The sequence below is a fragment of the Colossoma macropomum genome, unplaced genomic scaffold (assembly GCF_904425465.1).
Source record: "Colossoma macropomum unplaced genomic scaffold, Colossoma_macropomum, whole genome shotgun sequence".
In the NCBI taxonomy this organism is placed as follows: Eukaryota; Metazoa; Chordata; class Actinopteri; order Characiformes; family Serrasalmidae; genus Colossoma; species Colossoma macropomum.
Window position 1 is genome coordinate 1,811,626 of NW_023496043.1, and position 15,108 is coordinate 1,826,733.

The 15,108-nt window shown below is 38.7% G+C and overlaps 1 protein-coding gene across 1 annotated transcript; it reads left to right on the forward strand.

Annotated features, from left to right (window-relative positions):
* The first annotated feature begins 2,219 nt into the window (after positions 1-2,219).
* Positions 2,220-10,817, forward strand: pld6 (phospholipase D family, member 6). Its single transcript, XM_036564847.1, has 3 exons — positions 2,220-2,428; positions 5,069-5,292; positions 10,537-10,817. Exons 1-3 carry the CDS (start codon positions 2,232-2,234, stop codon positions 10,815-10,817), a joined length of 702 nt encoding a protein of 233 aa, XP_036420740.1. The 5' UTR covers positions 2,220-2,231.
* The last annotated feature ends 4,291 nt before the right edge of the window (positions 10,818-15,108 follow it).

Here is a 15,108-nt window from a genome sequence, read left to right on the forward strand (position 1 = left end):
TTCTACAGCAATGTGAATTTTAACTGCTTCATTCTACATAATGTTCAGTTCTACCATTGAGCGTTCCTACTGCGCATGCTCATAGTCGGAGGTTGGCTCTCAAGGCTCCTACTCCCTACAAAGGGCACTGCATAGGTCATGAAACTATGGCTTCTACCCCCACATAGTGTTCTAAATGTGAGACAGAGGGTCGTGCAGTTAATGCTGAATATAAATGACTTTCTATTCAACACATAAAGCACCATTTAGGTGCAGAAGCCATTATTTCATGACCTAGCGCACTACGTAGGGAGAAAGGAGCCATTTGAGATCCAGCCTCAGATTTTCTAACGTTTTGTTGTGTTTTTAATGCTAATACAGCCCAACTTCAAGTGCATTAAACAGACTTTAATGTTAATATTATTACTATTGGCTACCAAAGTCTCCTACCGATGTAGTTTCAATGCTCGTAGCATTTTCTGACAAGATTAAAATTAGATTTAAAAAAAAAAAAAAAAAGATTCTACCCATAGCTTTAATATTAACAGTACTTTCTAATGAAGTGTTCTGCCTATAAATATTCGCTACCCTACGAGATTTCGATGAGGTATTACCAAAATATGGGACTTGTACTTTAATTGTGTTTTGATTTTTACAGTTATACAGATCAGCCAAACGTTCTTCTGTTATATTGTATTTGTAGCTACTGTGCTTCTATGGTCGCAAAAAGACTGTTTCATGAAAGAATCGGCTTTAAGCGATTTTTTCGTTACCAGAAGTTTCTCTGTGGTGAAATGAATGGCGAGTCATAATGTTCCGATCGCAACCAGCAGATGGCGCCGTTCTGCACTTCACCCCCATAGATATACATACCTAGATGCTGCGTTGGGTCCAGTCAGGCACGTCAACGGCGCCGCCATTTTAGGGCGGTCAACATCGCTGTTGGACTGCATTTAGTACCATTACAGAGCGGCAGTTAAAGTAAGATACTGTCCAAAATGATACTATTTCAATAATATTGCTCTCGGAAAGCGGGATAGGATTATACAATCGAGCGAACGCAGTGATGTCCGCTCAGATTTGTGTGATGCTTATTGTTTGTGTGATGTTTACGTGTAGATATGGCCGTGTGGTCGGTGAGGCACAGAGAACCTGTTGATGTGATTGTTTTTCCTCTGGTTTTATATTAAGCTTGTTATGCTTGTTATTGTTATGTGTATTAAAATTAGAAATGATTCACACTGATGGATTTGCTGATGTGTGTGAGATTGTGTTTCTACCGGAGTGCTAAACTCGGTTTTTAATGTCAGGTACAGACTGAATACATTTCTGCTGGTCCGAACGGCTAATTAGCAGGATCAGTTGTTAAAGAGATAAAAACTACCGAGAGCGCCTAGATTAATCTACGTCTGAGGATTATAACAAAAATTTGGTGAAAATCGATTTAATCCTGAGAGACTCCTCATCTCTCAATACAAGTGAATTTGTTCAGAACCGGATCTTGACCTCTCCAATATGGCGGACACACAGGCGTATCGCCTCAGATAGCAAACAACAGACCACGCAGCGTCTAGGTACGTTTTTCTATGTTCACCCCCAACGCCTCAGTGTCATTTCTTGCCAGTTCCATTAGATGGCGCCACTTAACTTGTCTGTTAGTTGTGTTAGGCCTCTGTAATAAGGGCGGAATCGTTGCCATGCAGGTAAACGCACCGGTGGTTCTGTGTCTGAGTGGATTTGACCTGTAGATTAAGTTCTTATAACCTAAAATATGACATGGTTTCACCGTTTGGACACTCGTTTTGGAAATGGCTCGAGCTAACGGTAACCATCACCAGGCTGAAGTTGTCTTCTTATTCGAATTTTCCCGTTCCACCTTAAATAAATGAACCAGAATGCAACGGCTGCACCATTTAAGGTGGAACGGAAAATTCGAGCAACAAGCCAACTTTAGTTTCGTCCTGCTATTTATAACTTGAACCAAAACAACCTAGAATTAGCAACTAACTCTGACACCAGATTAGCCAAATATGCGCGATTACAGAAGCCAAGAACCACCACTGTAAACAGAGTCGGGTTATCTGACCGGGAAACCTGATCCTGGCAGCTTCTTAGCTCTCTCCTTTTCTCCTTGAGGTACAGCAGTTATTTGGATGTTGGCCAGCAGCTGCTGGCTCGCTTGCCGGATCCTGTCCAGTTCAGTCTTCACTTTGAAGCATCATGTTTTAGTGCCCCTCTTTCTGCTGTGTCAGATGTCTCTGGGAGAGCTGCTGAAATTGCTGGGGCTTGGGGCAGTGGCTCTAACATTAGGAGTGGAGTGGCTGGACTGGCTGGCCCGTCGCCTGTGGCTCCGGAGAGGCCCCCAGGGGCCCCTGAAAGAAGTCCTGTTCTTCCCTTCCCCCATAACCTGCGTGGAGCACCTGTACAGCCCAGCCAGGGCCCTTACGTGGTAAAAAGGCCATTTAGGCACTGGAACATCCCTTTTATTGATCATTGACGGCAAAATCTCCTTGTCCAATAACAAACGCAGTTTTACCAATAATTTACATTCAGTAAATGTCTGGATTGTGCTGGATTTAATTCCAGTTAAGATGTTTTTTGTTGTTGTTCTGAGTCTTTACTTTTGCTTAAAACCGTGTTACTCAGCCCTGGTGCTGGAGGCCCACTGCCCTGCACTTGTTATTGTTTTCTCTGCTCCCAACACACCTTATTCAGCTAATCAGCTCATTAACAGCCCATTTTTGAGTTAAAGTGGTTGTGCTAAACAGGAAAAGCACTACAGTGTGCAGGGCAGTGGGTGTCCAGTACCTGGGTTGAAAAAAAAACACTGGTTTAAAGCCTAAATAAGGTCTGGAAATTTAGAAACTGGAAAAAAGGATAATATAAATAAGGGGTCCGTTCCAGGAGGGCTGGTGTTTCAGCACAGTTTGGTGTTTTACCTACTCATACACACCTGATTACACTTAACTGTTAATTGCCAGGTTTAGTGGGTGTGTTTTGAGCAGGGAAACCTCCAAACTGTGCTGGACACCAGACCTCCAGGACCGGAGTTGTGCACCCCTGATATAGACTTACAATGCATGGATTTTAAAATGTGTTAATTCCCAAAGCCTGCAAAAATTCTCTTTATTTGATGCCCTGATGCCGTACCTCAAACACAAATTACCTCGGGGCTTACCAGTCTGGTGGTCTTCTCCAAGGGGGGGGGCTGAACAGTTGCATGAAATTGCATGCAGTTCCATTTTTTCAGATTTTTAGTTTAACTAGTCATTTTAAGCACATCTTAATCCGCTTCTCTTGTAGGTTTCTTGTTGGTTATGATAAGGACTGGCTTGCGTTTGCTGTCAATGCTAAGTTAACATGTGCATATCCAGACTTTTCATAGATGCAGATAGGTTTATTTTTTGCAGCCAAACAGTTTATGATACGTTGTGGAACAGGTAGGAACAGGTACAGGTTTGTTTTTGATAAAATCAAAATGAAGAAAATAGAAAACTTGATTTGCAGGTAGGCCTGTCACAGTTATCACGTAATCGCCTGATCACAGTTGTGTGAGCTAATAGCAGTTATTTAAGCTGACTGTAGTTATTTTCTGCAGTTGTTAGGTTTCACAATCATTGTCATCGTTTGGGAGCTATTAAGTATCGACTGCTAGGAAGCAAGATAGCTAATCAGCCAACTTTAGGCTTGTACTTTAATAATAATAATAATAATAATAATAATAATAATTAAATGAAACAGTAAGGCCATGTTTGTAAAACCGTTGACAACAAATCAAAAGAAAACGTTAACAGTAATAAAAGAGAAACAGCATTAAATTAGAAAGCTGAATAAAAACAAAATTTAAAATAATAAAATGAATAAAGATTCTAAATAAACACAAAATGAGCAACATTTAAGAAAAAACAACTTATAAAATATTAAACTGAATAAAAATGTTTTCAGCTGTTTTTTTAAACTCGTAAGAGTAGAAGTCTTTGGTGCACAGTAACATTAAGCTGCTTCAGAAGTCTTATTATGCTTCATCTGGGAACATTCAATAAAGCAGCACTCGATGACCTTAAGACCTGATCTGGAACAAAGTCCATCAGGCATTCTGAAAGGCATGAGGGTGTTAATCCACTAAGACCTTTAAAAACTATTAAAACAATCTACCTATCTATCTTGACTCTAAATGAGACAGGCAGCCAGTGGAATGATGGTAAAACTCGTGTACCAGTTTTACCATCAGTGACAAAAGAGACTTAAACTGGTGTACCAGTTTTACCATCAGTGACAAAAGAGACTTAAACTGGTGTACCAGTTTTACCACCAGTGACGAAAGAGACTTAAACGTATCTTGATTACACCCATCAGTCTCTTCCTTCTCAGCCGTTTCTCAGTCCCCACCTGTTGTGGTTTCTTTCGACAGTGCTCGTAAACTCATGACCCTCTAAGTTTACCACAAGGCCATTGCACTCAAATGGCTCACAAAGTCATAAATACTAGTGGTAAACTTGAGTTTACGGTCATGACGTGTTATCAGATTAAATGTTTTGTGCAAATATTGTGTGAGCGTGTGTGTGGGTGTATGGGGGAAATATATATGTATACATATATGTATAGAATTTATTATGTATTATTGATTAATAATGAAATGTCCCAACTGTTAAAATTGTTTAAATTTAACCAACAATTAAATTTACAACAAGTCTGTAATTGTAGAACTACAAAGTGCACCTATATAGTAAGTGGAGCTGATAAAATGGACAATGAGCGTAGAAACAAGGAGGTGGTCATGATGTTATGCCTGATCGGTGTGTATAGCTATATATGTGTAACCATGTATAACCACAGTAGGTCATGTTGTAAAATTTGCATATCTTTACACCTTAGGTCAACCTGAAATCAAATGTCCCTGATCATATTAAGCACAAAACACCGGATCATATCATTTAAAGCCCTCATTTATCATGGAGAGAAAACACTCAGCTAGCTCAGAGACCCTCTCTGATACAGTGATTCACTCAGAAATACATCATGGCCTGTAGAGAAAATGTGTTATGATTTCTGATTCATGTTGATTTTAAACTCTTTGCTCCTCCCACAGCTCCTGTCCCCTCCCCCACAGCCTCGACACCCCCTTCACCCGGCTCCTGGTGCACCTCCTCTCTGCGTCTGTGTCTCTGGACCTGTGTGTTTTCTCCTTTTCCCACATGGAGCTGAGCAGAGCTGTGCTGCTGTTACACAGTCGCGGTGTGGCAGTGCGAGTGCTCACAGACAGAGACTACATGAGCATCAGCGGCTCTCAGATTGGCGCCCTCCGCAGGGCAGGTACAGCACTGCAACAGCAGTTTCTGGCATCTGGTTCACATACACTACCATTCAAAAGTTTGGAATCACTTATGAGTCGATTGTTACTTTATATTTAACTACAGTTACAGTCGTACACTATAAGTGAAACCCCAGTCACATGACATGTCTTTTGGTTTCTAAGTGAAACACGTTAACACATCTACAGAGAACACACACCAATCAGGCATAACATCATGACCACCTCCTTGTTTCTACGCTCATTGTCCATTTTATCAGCTCCACTTACTATATAGGTGCACTTTGTAGTTCTACAATTACAGACTGTAGTTCATCTGTTTCTCTGCATACTTTGTTAGCCCCCTTTTGTACTGTTCTTCAGTGGTCAGGACCCCATGGACCCTCACAGAGCAGGAACTATTTGGGTGGTGGATCATTCTTAGCACTGCAGTAATACTGATATGGTGGTGGTGTGTTCGTGTGTGTTAATTTTCATGATGACCTTTGGGACCTGAGTCACATTATACTAAAACGCTCAAGGCCTTTCCCAGGGGCAATTTAATGCACTGACTGAGTAATTCTGGGCCTCTGATTGGCTGTTTGTTTATTTTTAATTATCATTAAATGAGATTTATTTATTTCCCTTCCACCCATCCACACAAATACACCCATGCTTATCATTATACTCAGTCATCCATATCTGTGACAGTTGATTGACCAGATTCGTTCAAAACGTTAGCTCAAATGCAGACTAGTGGTTGTATTGTACAGGTACTTAGGGTAAAATGTATGTAAGTGGAGCTAAACCAGAAAGCTCTTTGGCAGGACTCCCAAAACTGCATTCGCCTACCTCAATAAAATGATCAAATTTTATGTCACTCTGGATAAGAATGTCTGCCAAATGTCATAAATGTAAATGTGAGTAGGCAAGTCATGTTAGCTGAGATGAAAAAAGACAACTAGCACTGCTAAATTGCCTGACTTCTCAGTGTAAATGTAAAACCTTGACCATCTGTCACATTTCGTGGCCTGGTTTTGGGTTTAAGTTAATGTAGTAATTGAGAGATGATGAGTGTCAGTGCTGGAACTCGCTGACTGGTGTTGGCTCTCTATACAATGTGCTGCAGTGTTCTTCAGATCCATATGACTCAGCACTCTTAAATAACCAGAGTTTCTCCACCCGCTTTACACTGATCTCCCAGCTTACCTCCAAACAGCTTTAGAACATCAGGCATTTTCAGCAGCAGAAATGTATGGACTGCGAAAAGGGCTTAAAGTGCTGAGGCTCATTAGGTTTGGGAATAAACGGTACCTTTCTAAATTGCATCCAATTGCATTTTGGCTTCTGAGTCAGACTAAAAAGGCAGAGGCTGAAGCTCAGACCCTGAAATAGACCTGCAATGAGGAATAATCAAATCTAGCAACCCAAAATCAATCCTATAACTTCTGAAAGGTCAGCTGCAGCTTTTAGTGGCCGGAGTTTCAAATTAAACTGGCCATGGTTGTTAAATCAAATGTACTCTATTTCCCCCATAGTTGATCTGCCAGGGCATATTTAGTGTCTGAAGTTTGCTTCCTTAGTTTTGCACTGGACCTACAAGGCCGGTGTTGATTTTCTAAGTGAAACGTTAACACTTAGAATAGATATGGAACGTAGAGGGCAATTCCAACGATTTTTCTTTCATCAAATAAATTCAAAGATGTGAACAAGGTCATTCAGATTGGTTTGATGTGAAATGCAGAATTTCGCATTAGAATTGTTCACTGTTGTGGTGATAGGAACCAGATGTTAATACCTCTAAAAGTTCCATCACTACAAATTATTACATGAAATGGCTATATAAAAACGAAAACTATTTTAATCTGTTTGCAGGGTTCCTTTTAGGGTATGTTGCCTTGAGGCAACATTGTGCAGCAATACAATGCAATACAAAAAATATAAAAAATAAGACATTTTATTTTCAGTAAAACCATTTTAATATTTTGAAGTAATGTTTCAATTTCTTTCTTTTTCTCTTAAAAAGAAATAACTATTAACACAATGATAAAATGTAAAAAGAACTCAAATAAATTTTAAGTAGTCAGATCTGGCTTTCATTCTGTAAACAAAGCTGATGACAGATTTGACTGAAATGGGCTTCTAGACATTAATATTGTATACACGTTAAATACTAAATAACTTAAACTTCCTAAATAGGCAAAAACACAAATAATTAAATACTTCTAAATGAAAAACTGAATTCTAACTGCTGTAGCTAAAGTACTGAAGTAATGATACTATGTTCCATGATGATAGAAAATCAACAAAACATGGAATTCAACCCAAACCTTTGCACGCAACTTCGGTTAACAAGTAATGGAAGCCAATAAGCACTGTACAAACTGCCTGCTAGAGTCATTTTATACACTTTCCTGAAACCAGATTGTTTTTATATTACTTAAAACAATCACAGCTTTTCTATGAGGATTATCTGAAAATCAGGAAGTTGCATGAAATCCTGAATACTCTATAAACTGATTTAAGATGGCAGCTAACGGTCAGGCTCTTCAGGCACTGCAGTTTTCACACTGTACAATGGGCTCAAATACATTAAAACAACTAAGTCATCATAGGATTACCTTAAACCATGTTGAGTTGTTTAGCAATCTCATTTAGACTTATTTATGTGCTTCCTGACATTGTATGACATACTGTTATCTGTAAACATTACCTAGAAAAGTACATTGCGTAACTAAAAACAGTGGTGGTGAGCCTTGGTGAGCCTTGTAGCTCCAGAAAACCAAAGATGTTTACAGCTTATACAGATGTATCAAACAGTCACTACTACATCAGACAGACCCAGGAGTGCACATAACTTTGATTACAACACTAGGCTGCCTCAGCATGTGCTGTCTTGTACTGCATTTATTATTACAGTAAACAGTGTCATCAGTTCTGCAAGCTGCACCAGGAGCCAGGGAGCCAGATGATTGTTTTCTACAAGCTCTTTAAAACGAGGTGATTTCTGGCACATACAGCTATTAAAATGCATAAAAGTATGTCACAAAAAAAGCAGAAGTAGCAACTCAAAGGTGGAATTTTGTCTGTGCTTCTGCACATTTTTTATGGATAACAGCAGGGGAACCCTCAGGGCTTTGTAGGCCTAGTTTGGTGCAGCCCATCATAAAAATCTGTTCCAACCAGGACTAATCTGATAAACTGAACCAGGGTTCATTTGCAAGGGGACCAAGACCCTCGATTTGTGACGGACCATGGTTGTTTTTCGATGTGTGTCTGAGTACAGGTGGAGTTTTCACTCCAGTAAAAAACAGACTGAATTAAAAAAAAGCTTGACAGGTCTGTACTAGACGTGGTAGGTGTGAAAGCACCCTTAGATACGTCAGTGATTGTGAATACGAACAGTAACCTAACCAGGTTTGTTAGAAATGGAAAACAGAGGCGACAGCTGTATACCAGGGTGCTTTACTGAAAGAGTCGCTGTAAAACTGCTACATACAAGGTCAAACATCTGTTAACATCTGTTAAGAGTTTCAAATAAAACATATGGAATGTCTTTTACAAGCTTCAAAACGTTTGTGTGCACCAGTGTTAGCTTAGGGCTAACATACTAGAAACTGCTTGAGAGCGCTAGCAGAAAGTAACTTTTTTTTTTTTCATTTTTTGACTGAATTTTGAAATTTATGGCCTGAACTGAAGATGTAGATTTAATAGTCATGGTTCGCCGCTGAATAACAGTATGGCATACAGTCATACAGTGTCAGAAAACAGTATTTGAAACGACTCCAGATGGTTTGAGGCAAGTGTGTAATGTTTACAGTTTGCATGATGCTAATTGGTACGCTGTTAGCTTGTGTGTCTTGTTAGCATTGTAACTAACAAGAAACTCAAGCAAGTAAACTTCCAAACGTCTTGGTTGATTGACTACATTTTGTGTTACATGGAAAACCATGTCAATCTTTTGATATCAGACTGGTACAAGAGACTGATGCAACACAATCTATCAATTCTGATTAAGAAGAACAATGTCACACCTGACTACAACAAAAATATCATTCCAACCAGGTTGTTCAGATGTGGACCACATTCGTACAGACATTCTGATGAGTTATCTAAACTGATGATGTCACCTAATGAGGTTTTGAGTATTACTATCCAGTGTCGACCAAAAGAGGATGGGTTCCCCTTTTGAGTCTTGGTTCCTCCCAAGGTTTCTTTCTTTCACTCTTAGGGAGTTTTTCCTGGCCACTGTTGCCATTGGCAACGCTCATGGGGGCTCGGACCTGGATTTTTCTGTAAAGCTGCTTTGTGACAACACCTGTTTTAAAAAGCGCTATATAAATAAGCTTTGACTTTGACTTTGCGAATTAAAGCTTGATTTCTACACACAGCCTAATCTAATCTGTTGTAAGGATGAGGAGATGAGGGGAACTAAACTAAATTAAACTGTGGGTTGCGTTTGAGTAATGTGCTCTTCACCTAGTCCCTCCTTTTCTCTGATAGTCCCTACTGGTAAATACTGTATGTGTAAGATATAGTTGTATGCGAAAGTTTGGGCATCACATTCAAATGACATGTTTTGTTGCTTGTCTACAAGAAAATAACAAATCTTTTATAAAGAACACACTTCTGCACATTTTAATACATACTTACTGTTTTTTTGCTGAATTGAACATATTGGGGAAAACAGTAAAATATGCATGTGGCCTGTGCAAACGTTATGTCAAATTTTATGTTTAATTTTTTTCTAATATGTAAAACGGAGCCAAAAAAAAAAATGTGGACTAAAATATGCAGAGAAATGTCATATTTAAATTTGTTCTCTGTTAACTTATTTTAACTTAGAATAATAGGAAAACGTAATTGGACCGGGGTGTTCAAACGTTTGCATACAATTGTATAAACCACAGGTTATTCTCAAGTATCCAGAGATATTTGCAATAATTTCTCTTTCTCTTACAGAATTGTATTCAATACTACAGTCCATAGGGTATTTTTAGATGCTTTATTTACTATTTCAAGTTTTTGGTAAAGTTCTTAAAGAACAAATTACTTTATCTATTTATAGACATTTCTTGTTGAGTCATTTGCCTCACGATTTGATCACCACTACTGAAATATGAAGCATTTTGAATATTAAACTTAAATTTATTTTAAATTCATTCTCTTCAACTTTCACAATCATATTAGAATCATTTACAGCTGTTTTTGTAAACATTGATTCTACGTCTGCTAGATTCTAATTGTGGCTCTGTTTGTTGTTTCAGGTATCTGCGTGAGGCATGAGCTGAGTAAAGTGGTACACATGCACCATAAGTTTGCGCTGGTGGACGGAAGAAAGCTGATCACCGGCTCCCTCAACTGGACCGCCACCGCCGTCCAGAGCAACAAGGAGAACGTGATAGTGACAGAAGACCCGGGACTGGTGCGGCCCTTTCAGGACGAGTTCTGCAGGCTGTGGGAAGCCAGCGACCCGGCCAATCACAAACACCAAATGCCCATCGCCACGGCAACCAAGGGGCTGGTGACTCACAGCAAAGAAGTGTAGTCTTTTAAGTTAGTTATTGTTTTTAGACAGGAACACACAGAGAAGATTTTTTTCTGAGCATTTGTTACAAAGTTTCATGGGATTATTTAAATTGTTTTGTTTTTAGTATTATAAGTAGAGGTGTAATATGTTTTACATGATGTAAAAAACAGTTTCTTGCATTATAAACTTTGTTGGCCAGTTGCAAAATTTCTTTCCATCTTAAGTGCTAAAAAGTATTTTCTTTTAATATAGATAGTATTCGTCAGTTTGCATGTTTCAGGAATTTGGTTAATTTTTGTGAGTACATAAAAAAGTGGGAAGGGAGTTTTCCTATTTTTAATTTTTTTTTTTAAACAGAATTTCAAAGGAATTTTTCTAGGCTATGTTTTCGCGTAGCGTTAAAAGCTGTTTTCTTTTTATGTGGTCAGTTTTCAGCACTTCTGAAGTTTAGATTGCTGTTTGTTTTTTTATGGATTTTGATTTTTTCAGAATTTAATTTAATTACATGGTTAAATTGTAAACAACAAGTAAGGTTTGATGTGAAATGCTTTATTCCAGAGAAACTTGGGGAGTCAGAATTGTTTACAGTGGTGGTGATAGGAACCAGACTTCTGAAGAGTTTAATGCCTCTGAAAGCTCCCTCACAGAAAGTTTTTATCATAATTGGATTTCTGCAGTTAACTGATTATTCAAATGGTCATGTAAACAACATACTCTAATTTCTTAGATCGAAGTAAGGTCTAGAAATCTGATAAAGAGAGCTGGATTTTAGCTAAATCATGAGATTTCTCAGTGCATGTATACTTTTACTCAAATTTCTTTCAAATTTCTCAGTCAGCTACAAAAAGCTATATTTACGCTGTAGACAAGGTGTCTTATTTTTTTTTATATCACCACCACTGTAAGAAAATCTAAGTCGGTAAGATTCTCTAGAGTGGAACATTTCCCATCAAAACACTTTAAACATTGAATGATTTTGTTTAAACTTCAAAGACTGGATTATGCAGCAATTTTGAAAAATTAGTAGAATTCCCCTTCATTGTTTTGTTATCCATCAGTTGGTCTGAACAGGGCTGAGATACTTATCAACCACATACAGAGTCTGAATTTGGAGAGGGAGAAAAAGTGGGAAAGAGACATAAAGTGGTGCACTGCACTAAACAGCAGTGTCTGACTCAGATGTAGTGACAAAATACCTGTTTTTTATTGTACAATATATGGCTGAGTCCTTGAAATCTCTCTTCTGCTTTATTGGATTTCAGGCTGTGGTGTGTCAGAGCCAAGCCTTTGATTGCTCAACTGTGGAAGGTCTTCAGCCAAGGTTAGGTCATGGTTTTGGGGTTTTAAATCTTCCTGTGTCCAATAAGAAAACTTATTCCAGTCTCCTTTTCAACCTGACATTGTTCACTGTTTATTCCTGAAAGAATTAAGCATTCATTAAAATGCTATCCATCAATTGCGGTCTGTTTTGGAAGCTGTATGGTATTGACACTACAACTGTGAAGGGGAGCTTATGTACACTACCATTCAAAAGTTTGGAATCACACATACACAATATGATATATACTGGACACCTAAAGTTAATTTTAGATGTTTGTAGTGGCAACAAGACTTTATTAAATTGTTTTATGTACTATAACTATACATATATAGTCATTTTTCATTGAGTTGCATGCTGTACGGAACATTCTGGATTACAGCTTTATTCTCAATGTTCTACAGCTTTCACTGTCACTTAATCTCCAGCTTCATTCAGCATTCTGGAAATATCTACTTTTTTATTCCAAACTTTGGTTGTGTGATTCTAATAACAGGGTTTAAGCCTTTCCAGCTCTCCCACTTATAAACAGACTACAAACATTCACACACTACACCAGAACTTCCCATCCAATGACCTTGGGAACCCTAAGCTGATCGAAATTTGGCTTACAAAAGCAATTGCAATTTCTTTTCAACCATGGCTACAGGTTTTGATTAAAAGACCCTGGGCCTGGGCCTCCAAACTAACACTCAGATTTTATAGTCCTCCTTCTAAGGGGTTAGTCTCTGTTTGTGGGTTTTGGTTAGTGGACCCTTGGCTGTTAACCAAATGACCAAAAATACAGCTTTTTTGTCTCTAATGAACAAAATTAGAAATGAAAGCTCTGAGGCAAAAAGACCCACACATTTCGCCTTGGAAGACTGGCTGCTATCTCACCTAAGTTAGGTAATCACAGACTACAGATCAATGACAGGGTAAACGGAGCAGTTATAGCCTCAACACATGCATCATGGTCTGTTGGTTCTGGTATCTAGAACTCTTTTAGTGCCTAAGTGACCTCAAACGCACCCCACAAACATTACACCTCATATAGTCTGGTGCATGTGAGACTTCTGAGAAAAAGCATACCAAGTTGGATGTTTTGATAACAAGATATTGGTCGTATGAGGTAAGCCCAAATAAATAATAGGCCTTTAGCAGCCAAACAGTATGTCCTACGGCCAATTGTTAACATTCTCTCTCAAACACGCTCCTGAGTAGCCCAGCCATGTAAGCGTTGGCCCCATCTTGCGGAGTGACGCTGACCCTGGAGGTCCTGGGTCCAGCACAATTTGCTAATTGTCCTACTCAAAAACCATCTATTAAACTTGTCCAGTGGGTTGTGTTTGAGCAAGGAGATCACCAAACAATGATAGACAGCAGCCGTGCAGGACCAGAGCTGCACTAAGGGATTGGGAATTCTGTTTACAGTGATGCCACAGTCATGTGTAGCTAGGGGCCTCACTCTCTCCCCTATCGCCCAGTGAGATGCTAGCCAATGCTGACATCGTTAGCTGATAAAACAGAATTGACAGTGTTCTCCTCCAAGTACACTAAGCTGTCTGCTTGTATTGCGTTAGTGGCAGTTTGACAAGATGCAGTGACTGGCTTCACGTGATTCAAAGGAAATGCTAGCCTTCACTCTCTCACTCGTACACATGCTATTCTTTGTATTGTTTCATTAAACTTTGCCAAACCTACCAAGATGAGTCCTCCTCAGCCTATAACATTGCTCTGACTAGATGCAGTGTTATCCTTAGCATTTGCTCTTCTGAAGGGAAGGTAACACTGAATAACAAAAAAAAATTCCTTGGTTTGATGAATGTATATACAGTACCCAGAATCCATTTTTGTTCACTTTAAATTGGCCATACATGCATATTTTATCAGTTCTTAATATGTATGTCTGCACTGAACAGCTAAACAAAGCCAGATTATTTTTGAATGAAAAATGCTTCAAATGTTCTCCTCTATGAGCTTTTAAATTTCTCTTTGTACTATTATTTTTTTAGTCTTCCTCAGTATTACAAATGCTATCATTTAGCCTTCACACTACCAGCTTACTAGCATAACAGGACATGGAATTGGACACCAAATTTCAGGCAAATTGGTCCTGAATGAGAGGTCAAAAATATGTTTTAGAAGTAAGATTCATAGCACATATGGTAACAGAGATAAGAGAGATATCAACCAAACTGTAAAAGCCCTTATTACAGCATCACTTTGGGGTGAGAAGGTGTCATTGCAGTTGCCTGAGCAGTGGGTGGAATTTGAGACCTACACTGTAAAAAGTGGCTCATCAGATCTACCTTAAAAATTACTTTGTGTTAACAACTAAATTAACGAGTTTCATTGCTTGTTACCACATGAAGTAATGTTTTTAGGTAGATCTGATGAGCCATTCTTTACAGTGTACCTACGAAGTTTAGTCTCCTTTTGGTTTCAGTTGCCAAAAAACTTTGACTGGAAAAAGAAGAATAATAATTAGCACACATCCAGAAAGGTTACAGTGTCTTAGCAGCTTGGACCCCTAATAAATTATACATACTTGTGGGCTCTTTTGTTGCTCGGGGCCTTAAGTGACTGTTTGTATCACCTATAGCAAAAAAACGTCCCTGCTATAATGATTGACACACCACCAACCCTTCCTTAAGCTTGATAGCACCATTGTTGCTTTTCTCAGTTTACTTTTAATGCAAATGAAATGAGTTGTTTGATTTATACTTATGATAAAAGCATATTGGTTGTGGAAGATTACTTATAATTTCAACTGCACAAGTTCTTCAATGCTGAGTATGTTTTAATGCAGTATATGGAAATAAATGCAGAGTATATCAGATGGTACTGCAATAACATATTCACGAGCAATATGCAAAGCTTGCGCCAGGAACTGATATTAAACACGCAGCCCCAATACCTAGATATCAGTTGTGGGGCACCTGCCTATCCCGTATGTTTCAGGCTTTGTTGATTAGTATATATCTGGCCTGTTGGCCAACTCAAGCTTAC